General features: G+C 39.5%; 1 protein-coding gene across 2 annotated transcripts in view; it reads left to right on the top strand.

The window, feature by feature from the left end:
* The first annotated feature begins 6243 nt into the window (after positions 1-6243).
* Positions 6244-11129, top strand: part of USP34 (ubiquitin specific peptidase 34) — a 271113-nt gene continuing 266227 nt past the window's right edge. Inside the window, exon 1 of one of the 2 annotated variants that reach the window (XM_051975344.1) lies at positions 6244-9996. In XM_051975344.1, coding sequence (XP_051831304.1) covers positions 9954-9996 — 43 coding nt within the window. In that variant the 5' untranslated portion in view covers positions 6244-9953. The remainder of the gene's footprint in view (positions 9997-11129) is intronic. The other variant, XM_051975343.1, reaches the window with a different exon arrangement.

Here is an 11129-nt window from a genome sequence, read left to right as displayed (position 1 = left end):
TGTGCTGTCTTTTGTTTCTCATATTTCTGGCCCAGCACTAGCAGTGTGACTATGGTTTTCATTTTTTGTAGTTTGAATATCTGAGATTCTCAGGGATGGATGAAGTAGGATATGGTGTTAAACTCTATTTCCAGCCTAGACATTGTCTTCCTTCTTTTCCTCTATTACTGACTTCTGCAGAGTTCATCTGCAGCACTATTAGGCTGCCCTCTGGGGAGCTGTGTGGTCCCAGGTATCTTCTGTAATCTGGAATGCTAAAAAGGTGCCCAAGATCTAAGCAGACTGGATTTAGCAAATTTATCAGCCTGCAATTGGGATTTCCACAGCACTGGAAGGTGGGAGGGAAAATGAGGGTATAACAGTTGGGGCTTGTGGGTAGGCTTGTGTAGGTGCAGCCTCACTCCAAGTAGTGTGGACTGTGGGGAGGGATGCTGAGTTCAATGTAGAAGTCAGTTTTCTGGGTTTAAAAAAAAACCAAAAACATCATTTTGGATTCTGGGTGTTTTAATTTGTGGAGATAGCTAAGTTTCTTTACCCTTGAAATATCATTTCTGTTTTGGAGAACTATTGAGAGGTCAAAGGGTTCAAGGAAAATGTCTGGGCCTTTATTCTAAGGTTGGAATGAATTTCCAGGATGAAAATGTTTTCTGGATCATTACAAGAAAAAGTCCAGAGTGCAAAGCCAACTTGCATGTCTTTTTCCAAATGAAGGTACTGGGACCACAAAATGCTGGATGAATAGTAATGTAAGGAAAGAAGAAAAGATTGGGACTAGGTTATGAAGGACTTTAAATGCCACTTAGAAGATTTGTACTTGATTATGCTAAGTAGATTTGTACTTGATTTTATCCTGAAGGCAATGAGGAAGCACTGAAATTTGAATAAAGGTCTGACATGGTTAGTCAGACCTATGCTTAAGGAAATTACAGAGGTAGAAACAAGATTTATTAGTTGATTAGTTAAATGGCAAAGGTAAAAACTATTTAATAATTAGATATGTGTGGTGAGGAAAAATAAGGAGTTGGATATATAATACTAAGTTGGCAATTCTGGGAAACGCAAAGATGGTGGTGCTCTTGAAAGAGATTCCGAAGAGTTGTTTGTTTTGGATAAAACAATTAAGTGCTGTTTCAGACATGTTGTATTTGTAATGTCTATGAAATGACCAAATGAAATTTGAAATGTCTAAAAGGTAAATAAAGGAAAGGAAAAAACTAGGGGTAAATATATATGACCTGAGAGTAATTTGCATAGAGTTGCTAAGATCACCGAGTTTGTAAGTAATGAAGGAGAGGCTTACCAGGACAGAACCCTGGAGTGCACCCACAATTAGGGGGTATGATAGTAGAATCAAAAAAGCTGTGTCACATTAACTCAGAGAAGAAAGAATGTCTAGGAAGGCATGTTAAATGCTTCAGAGAAACCAAGATGGATGAGAATTAAGAAAAGATCATCTCTGTCAATTAAGAATATCATTGAGAACTTTAGTGAGAACAGTTTCAATTGAATGAGAAGTCAGAAGCCAGATTGCAAAGAATTAAGGAGAGGAAAAGAAAATGTCGATTTTTATTTATAGAAGGTTGGCTGAGGAAGACAGAAGGTAGAAATAGAATTTGAGGGGATAGCACAGTTTAATGAAGTTATTTTTATCTTTTTAAGCATGAAGGATATAGGCACACTTGAGGGATACAGAAAAGGAAATCAATAGTTTGGAAATAATTAAACAAGAGAGAGGGGATGATGAATCTCTTAAGGAAAAGTGGAGGAGATAGTATCAAGGATTAATTTTGATGAGGTGGGCCAGCTTGGTATGAGTCTGGAGCTAAGGAAAGAATAGATAATAATGCCAAAGGGTTATAAGTGGTAGAGAAAGAGCTCTACTAGCCTATGTTTTCTCAGTAAAGTAAGTAGTGAGGTCCTCAACTAAAAGGGTAGAGGAGGGATAGCTATGGGAAGTCTGAAGACAGGGTTTAGAATACCATCCATGGAGAATGGAATAGAAAATTAATCAGGCAGAATAAATGGACTGCATTGCTGCAAAGAGATTAGATAATAACAAGTTGTAATAGATCCAGACTGCATAGTTGCTATGACTTCCTCTGGCTCTTTCAAGCATCATTTGAATAGGAGTAGAGAGTGAAAAATGGTAGGAATAATATAGGGAATAGGGAATAAAATATGAGTAAGGCAGGACATGGAAACAAGGGATCTGAGAAAACGAAATGGTGAGGAATTGAATTGGTTAACTGTTAAATTCAAAACTACAATGTGAATTCAGTGAAAGAATAATGGATTGAAAAAATAGGAATAGAGGGTTTAAGAGAGGTAAAATACAAAATGAGACTGAAAAAGATATCAGATAGAATAATTATAATTTTTGATCAAGAAACTTTTAAGCAAGTATAATATTTGAAAGATGAAAATAATATAAAATCCTACTAATCTTATTTTTTGTTGATTATAAAATAGTATTTATCATTCCTTATTGCTTCTAGAAATCAAATGTAAATTCCTCTGGCTTTTCAATTCTGTAACAAACTTAAAACTGGTTTCCCTCTTAACTTTTCATGCTTTCTAGACAGGATTTCTTTTCATTTCTTCTATGTAGTCCAGAAAAACTGGCTTTTTTGTTATTCCTCACAGGCTGTCTCCATGCTTGGAGTGTCCTTCCCTGGCTTTCTTCAAAGTTTAGCTCAAATGTCATAAGACTTTTCCCAATCATCCGCTGGTGTCTTCTTTTCTTTACTACACTATATAGGCAAACTTTTTTTTTTAATTTTAATTTTATTTTATTTAATAATAACTTTGTATTGACAGAATCCATGCCAGGGTAATTTTTTACAACATTATCCCTTGCACTCGCTTATGTTTCATTTTTTCCCCTCCCTCCCTTCACTTCCCCCCCCCAAGATGGCAAGCAGTCCTATATATGTTAAATATGTTGCAGTATATCCTAGATACAATACATATTTGCAGAACCGAACAGTTCTGTTGCACAGGGAGAATTGGATTCAGAAGGTAAAAATAACTCGGGAAGAAAAACAAAAATGCAAATAGTTCACATTCGTTTCCCAGTGTTCCTTCTTTGGGTGTAGCTGTTTCTGTCTGTCATTTATCCATTGAAACTCAGTTAGGTCTCTGTCATAGAAATCCACTTCCATCAGAATACATTCTCATACGATATCGTTGTCAAAGTGTATAATGATCTCCTGGTTCTGCTCATCTCACTTAGCATCAGTCCATGTAGGTCTCTCCAAGCCTCTCTATTCATCTATAGGCAAACTTTTAAAAATCATTTTTACTGAGCTGATTCACTTTATTGACCTTTGCAGATGTTGTGTTTTTTACAAATTAAAAGTTTGTGGCAACTCTGACTCAAGCAAGTTTATCAGCACCATTTTTCCAATAGCATGCGCTCACATCATGTTTCTGTGTCACATTTTGATAATTTGCCAAGTTTTCAAGTTTTTTGTTATCATTATATCTCTTATGGTGATTTATATCAGGGATCTTAAATGTCACTATTGTAGTTGTAAGACAACGAGCTTAATAATAAATATTGCATGTGTTTTGACTGCTATACCAACCTTCCTGTCTCTTTCCCTCTCCTTAGGCTTCCCTATTACATCTCTTCAGTAAGATGTAAGCTTCTTGAAAGTAGGGATTTTAATTTTTGTTTCTCTAGAGGCTAACATAACAGACACTTAATAATGCATGCTGATTTATTGAAGCTGATGAATAGTGTTTAAGGAGATTCTGAAATACTCAAATCACCAAGGATGAGAACAGGGGTTAGAATGGTAAGGAAGTGTGTGAACCAGAATAATTTCACAGTACCATAGCCACAGTCTCACATTTGTAGCAAATATTCCACAAATAGAAATTAGGATAATTTTAAAATTTCTCCTCAAATTTTGGACTGAAAGATAAAGCAGAATTCTATAATTCAAATATTCTGAGAAAATTCTCAGCAGCAGAAATGGTATATAACAATTATGTCTTTTTGGGTCTGATTTCTGGTTCTTAACTTCTAATGCCTATATTAACTGGATTGTTTTCTTGGTTCTGTTTGCTTTATTCTGTATCAGTTCATATAAGTGTTTTCATGCTTCTCTGAATTTATATTTATGCCACCCCTTTTTCTTTTCCTCTCTTGGCTCTTTTCCAAAATGGTATATCTTATGCATAGTATATATAGAGGCAACTATTTGGCACAATGGATAGATTGCGGGACCTGGAATTAAGGACACAAAAGTTCAAGGTATTGAACTGAGTATCTTAAATCTTTGTCTTCCTCGGTTTTCTCATCTGTAAAAAGTAAATCTCTCTGGATTGTGAGGATAAAATGAGATCTGTAAATTGCATGCAAACATTAAAGCACTGTAAGTCAAAATCATATAAGATTAGTTGAAAGACTATATAAATGAAGACAACCTCCTGGGTTAATAATACCGAGAACGGCAAAACCAGGAAACATTTTGATTTCTTCTTCTACGTTCCTTTCATTTCTAATAAGGTAAGCTGAGGAGCCCCTTACATAGTCAGGGAAGGAATCCAGAAGGAAAGAGCTTGGATTCCTATAATGTTTTATGATTTCTTCTTACAGTAGAAAACAGGATTGGTTTCTCTCTCTCCCTTCAATTCTGCATTTAAGGTTAATTAGCAAATCTAGTTTTTCCTTATTCTTTTCCTTCACAGGTCTGGTTAGGGAAACAATATGATTCTTAAGAGAGCCCCTTTTCCATGTGCTTAGCCAATAAATTTTGAAATAAGAAAGGAGATTTTGGAAATGATGAAAGGAGATCCACTCTTTGAAACGTTTGCTTTCCAAAATTTTTATTGGTATTTTGTTTTTTCAGCACTTCATTTCCTAGTATGTCCCTCTCCCTCCCAACCAAAGAATCATTTTTTATAACAAAAAGTTCAGCAAAACCAACATATCAGTTAAGTTTGACAGCATATGTAATAGTTCTCCACTTCTGAAAAGGGAAGTACATTCTCATGTCTTCTTTGGGACCAAATTTGATCATTATAATTACATAGTATTCAATTATATTTTAAATTTTCTTTTCTTTTATAGTAATGTCATTATGTTTATTGTTTTCTTGGTTTTGACTACTTCATTTTTTACTACTTCATAGATTTCTTCCCATGTATTCTCCACATTCATTATTTCTTATTTGTCTTCCATTATATTCATGTACTACAATTTGTTCAGTCATTCCCCAAATTATGGGAATCCTAGCCCCTTCTCCTCCCTCTCCCAATTTTCTGCTACTATTTTGATACACAGTGGATCCTTTTTCATATGTTCAAATTCTTTGTAGGATCTCCAAGTCAAAGCTAATTTGGAGAGAGTATGATATATTAAATAGGACTGTATATAGAGTAAAAAATATCTGGCTTTAAATACTACTTTGGACATTTATTAGATGCATGATCCTGTTAATTAAGCTACTGAATCACTCAGTGCCTCAAGTTTTCACTCCTGCAAAGTAAGGGTACTGAACTTTATGGTCTTGAAGGTATCTAAGGTATCTTCACCTTTCCCAAATTATCTAATTTTCTCTGCCAATACGCTGAGAACATATTCTTTTGAAAGTTAGCTAAAGCAGTTGTAAAATTTTTAAAAAGATCTTTCGAACCTGTATTATGTTATTTGATAGCAATAAAAATAATGTAAGATTTTATAACAAAGTTTTCAAACTCTTAAAGTAAAAGGCTCCTGCAAAAAGTTTGAGAGCTACTGCATAATGGTTTAAAATATAATTCTGCCACTAGGTGGTGATAAACTTTAAAATGTCAAATGACTGATCATTTCAACTCAACTACTCCACTACTAGATGTAGATAGACTCCAGGAGGTACTGGGGATAGGGTACAGGAAAGCATGTAGAGGACATCTTTCTGATGCTGAACCTCTAAAAACTTCAGTAAGTTGGTCTTCTGATGATAGTTTGATACTGGACCCATAATAGAAGTCTTTGACATTTCCTGCCTTTTGACTATATAGCTTTTAAAAATCAGGGTTATTTTAGCCACCTTAGGCTTTAAAAAAGTTTTTAATGATGAAAGTGGTAACCCATAAAAAATAAAAAATAAAGGTACTTAATGGCAATCATAAAGGACACATGTACTTTAAATATCCTAATATGAAAATCTTCATTGATTAAAAAAGCAGTTATGGATATTTAATTGTAACCAAAATTTGTATCCTTCTATCATCATAGATTACAATCCTTCCAGCTGCTATTGCTGAAAAGAGAAAAAGGCATGATGGTGACAAAGTACTCTGAATTTAAATGGCCTCATACTCTGATGAGAGACTAAACTTGGTGAAATTTTTTAGTTTGATCAGATCTACTAGAACCTATGCTCAGCTGGTAGAAGTTCTAAGAACCCAGATTAAGTTCTATACTTGAAGAAACAACAGAGGAAGACTTTGAGAGGAATGCTTTGTTACCTACTTAATGCACATAATTCAGGAATAAATGTATTGCATAAAATTCTGAAAGTACATCAAGTGGATTTTGGGTCAAAAAGACTAAAAAAAAATCTGTAATATGGGATCAATGCAACCTAACGTTATGCTTCTATAAAATGGTGGCCCTGTTCAGCTATTAGTGGTGAGATATAGGCTCACAGCTACCCAATTTCATATTGATAGGTGCTGACTTAAGTGCTTTTTTCACTTATAGACAAATATCAATATAATTGCACTACTATTTTAAATATTCAAAACAACGTTTCTCAAAGTTGTTGAGTGACACAAGAAATATCACAACATGCCATACTTAGATATAACAACTGTTGACAGCTTCACCAATTTTTTTTTTTTTATCTGAACCTTCAACTTCTTTATAGAGGAAATTCTCTACCTATGCAAATATGCAGATCAGCAAATCTTCAGCAATTTTTAGTTTTAAGAGTTGCCTGGGGCACTAAAAGGTTAAGTGCCTAGACCAAGGTCACAAAACCAGCATGTGTGTGTCAGAGGCAATACCTTAACCTGTCTTCCTGATTCTGAGTCTGATTCTATAACCATTATGTCACATTCCTCTCCGAGGTAAGCAATAGAGGCATAAACTTTAAGCAAGAATACTCTGTGGGCAAATGCTTGGGATGGGAATCACTTTTTTTTTTTTTTTTGAAGCAGACTGAACTTAAATTCAATAGACTAAAAAGAATGGAAAAAGCTTCTAATCTACACAATGGTTACAGTTCAAGTTTTGTAGTCATACCTCAGTGGAATTATGTTGAATGTAGTGGTCATTATTATTTACAAAAATACAAGAAGGCCTAGATATATTTAAGAACATTGTAACTTTATGCTAGTATGTTGCCTCTTTTAGAGGCTACAAAAAGTTGGTACTAAAATTTCAAATTCCAATGTTTGTTTTCTATATCAATTTCCAGGAGTAACTACTATTATACCTTTCCTCACCATCATCAATCTGAGAATTTCATTGGTAGCTAGAAGGTTGCTAATGTTCATAAAACAACACAAAATATAATTGAGGTTCAAATTCTATTTTTTTGTTAGAATTGTCTTGCTTTGTGCTTATTAGGAGCTCCTAGGAGTTACAATGCTTCAATTTTAACAACAGGAAGAGATAGGTAAAACTAAGCTACTTAAGGTGTCGAAGTAGGAAGAAAAGTGGTTTCATTGGTTTGACATTTGGGAAGAATCAGAAAGTCATGTGGATGTAACTATTATATTCAGTACTTAATATCTTATAGTTTTACAGCAATTTTAAGTTTAAGGTCCTTTCCCATATATTACCCCATTTGATTCTCAGAGCAACTTGTGAAATTGATAGGCACTGACAAATGCTGTTTCCATTTTACCTCTCCAGATATTACCTTGTATACACTTATACATCTACAAATTATCTTTCCCAAAAGAATGCTCTTCTAGGGCAAGAAGAGCTTCATTTTTGTTTTGTATTCCCAATGCCTAGCACATGGTGGTTAGTAAATGATTATGTGAGTTATTTGTAAAATGAGTAAAATAACTTCTCTTGTGGTCCAAGATCACAAAATTAGTGAGAGGTCTGGTCTAAGGTCTATTTTTATTCTATGAATAGTATTCTTCCCTTTACACTAGATTACATTTCAAATAATAGGGATAATTATCCAAGTTTGGTACTGGTAGCATTTTCCCTCTTAATTGATACAAAGGTACCAATTTAGGGGTAAGCCACCATCCTTCAATCAAAACCCACCAAAACTTCAGCATGAGAATAAATTTAATTGTGTCCTGTCTTCTACATGTTACCCCATCACAGATTTTGAACTGGAAATAATCTTTGAAGTTATCTTTATTTTTATCTCTTTCTCAACTTAAAATGGTAATAAAAGCACCAACTTCCCAGAGTTGTATCACATATTTGTAAAGTACTTAGTACAGTGTCTGGCACATAGTAGGGACTTAATAAATAGCAAGACTATCTCTCTGAATAGTATCATGGGTCAATCAAAAGGACCCATCTTGAATAAAGGGATATTGTGTCACTTGAGCAACCACTCCCTGTATTCTCATCTCATCCCCGCCTCCCCTCCCCCCATTAGTATCGTTCTATTGGGTGACAAGTTCACAGGATCATAGATTTAGAGCTGAAAGGGTCCTCTAGTCCCACCCCCTCATTTTACAAGTTCAAGTTTTAGCGATCTAGGATGAAGGCTTATTAGCTTAGGGTCTAGAGGGGCGTCTACAACTCGAGTCCTGAATCGGCAGTTAGGCAGGTGGAAGCCGCACCCACAGCCTGGCAAACACCACACCCCTGGGCTCCCCTCAGCCCCAGGGCAGGGGTCGGCGGCCTGACTGCAGGGACTTAAAGACTTCGGTCATTTAACAGCCCGTCTGAGGCAGAGAATAAACGTGAGTGACCCAAGGAAAAGCCGGGATCGACCTCCCTAGTACACGATAAGCCGCCTTTTTTTTTTTTTTTTTTTTTTTTTTTTTTTTGGTAACCTCTCGTCCTTTCGACCCCCCTCCTACACCCTTGAGGGTGAGGAGCCCCGGGACCTGGAGAACTGTAGGGGCGGGGAACCCCAGCGCTCCTTCCACTCGGGCAGCCGAAGGGTCAATGTCAATGTGAAGAGGGCCGGGAGGAAGCTGATCGGGCTTTGGGAGGGGTAGGGGGCGACGATGGGCAACCTGCAGGCACGGCGGCCCAGCCAGAAGCCGCCATCTTACCCTACTCACCCTAACTCCCCCCTCAGCCGAGCTGGCTTCGTGTTTTCCTTCCGGCCGCTGACAGAGATCCGGGGCTGGGAGGGGTGTGTTGGGGGTGGGGGGTGGGAGTGGGGAGGGGAGGACGGAAGAGGAAAGGGAGGGAGGTGAGCCAGCTAGAGGTGGTGTGGGGTGGGTGGGTGTGTGTATGTGTGTATGTATGTAGAGGTGTGTGTATGTGTGTGTGTGTATGTGTATCGTGTGTGTGGAGAGAGGAGGGAGGGGGAGGGAGAGGGGGGAGGAGGAGGAGGAAGAGGAGGAGGAATGAGAGTGAGAGTCTCTTCTCTTCGGCTCCTTCGCCTGGTCGGAAAGAGCCGAGCGCAACCCGAGCGCTCTAGTAAAATGGCGGCGGCGGCGTCGGCGGTGGCCGCGGCGTCTGGTCGGTGAAGTGACTCGACTGCTTCTCTCCCCCATCCCCCTCCCTCCCTCCCTGTCCCCTCCCCCCTCTATCCCCCCCTTCCCCGCCGCCGCAGGCGCCTCCGCGCCCCTCCGGCCTGCGCACCTCCCCTCGTCCCCCCCCTCCTCCCCCCCTCACCGCCCCCGCTCCCGGGACAGGCAGTTCCTCGTCCCCTTCACCTCCCCACCCTCTCCAGCTCTCTCCTCCCCCCTCCCCCGCCGGCCGGCCGGCCCCCCTCCTCCTCTCTCCCCTCCCCCCCCCTCCGGTCGGGATCTGTCCGTGCGATCCGAAGCGGGGGAGGGGGGGGGGCGGCGGCTGAACGATGTGCGAGAACTGCGCAGACCTGGTGGAGGTGTTAAATGAAAGTAAGTAGCCGCCGCCGTCGCCGCCTCTCGGGGTGCGTGTGTGTATCTGTGGGTGTGTTGGGGGGGGTCCCCACCTCTATTCGGTCCCAGCCTCTGCTCCTCCACCCCCATCTTCTGAGGCCTGAGGGAAAGCGCGGTTCCGCCGGGGCCGGGGAGCGTGCGGGCCTGGCGCCCCCGGGAAGGTGTCTGGGCCGGGGAGCCGGGCCGCTGAGGAGGCTGCGGCCTCTGGGGCCGATGCGGGCCGGGCCTAGTGGGGCCTGGTGGGGCCTGGGCACTCTCAGTTACCTGGCGGGTGGGGAAGCAGCAGCTCCACTCGCCGGCTTAGGCCCGCCTTTAAACAAGACATCTCGGGGAGCGGGGCCTATGTGCTCCGGGAAACTTTCCTCATTACAGGTGTCAATTAACGAGGTCTTAATTAGCCCCTCACTACTGTGCCTGGGGGAGGGAAGGTGAGAGAAGGTGAGGTGGGGCGGCGGATTGGGAGGAGGAGGTTTTTCCTCAGAGCCCAATCTTCCCTTCCCCCAATCCTCCTTTTTCTGATTTTCTGGCTGTTCCTGAGGCCTCTCATACCTGTTAATTTGTATTTAACTCACTGGGAGGTGCCTTCTTTTTTTTTTTTTTTTCGGGGGGGGGTGAGTAGGAAGCAGTATATGAAACATTTCTGCCACTTTGTAAATGCTAAAAATGAACCGTGTATGAGAAGATAACCTTTTAAACCTCTTTTTATTTACCGATGCATTCTCGGAGTATATTTGTGAATTTAATGGGTAAAACCTGTTTTGCAGAAATAAGGAAAACCGTGTACTACAGATTCTATCCTGCTTAATAGGCCTAATCTCTTCTTCCCTCTTAACCCCCTCCAATTTCTTGCACTTCACTTAAAAAAAGTGAATAAGATTATCAATTGATAACCAGATCCTTTTATTTCTTTTAAGTCTATGCTCTGTATCAAGTAAATTTAAAATAATACAGGGCAAGTCAACTACCAGTTAGGCCTAGAGGCCTGGTTAGATCTGAGTCAGATTTAAAGATTAATGTTCACTTACTTGATAAGAAAGCCACTTTACTAAAAGAATGGTTATTAAAAAAAAAAAAAACAAAACCCAACAAATTCCTTGTTTGTACAGTAATTC

Source organism: Antechinus flavipes, chromosome 2 (assembly GCF_016432865.1).
Source record: "Antechinus flavipes isolate AdamAnt ecotype Samford, QLD, Australia chromosome 2, AdamAnt_v2, whole genome shotgun sequence".
NCBI classification, from domain to species: Eukaryota; Metazoa; Chordata; class Mammalia; order Dasyuromorphia; family Dasyuridae; genus Antechinus; species Antechinus flavipes.
This window is presented reverse-complemented; position numbering and strand designations above follow the sequence as displayed.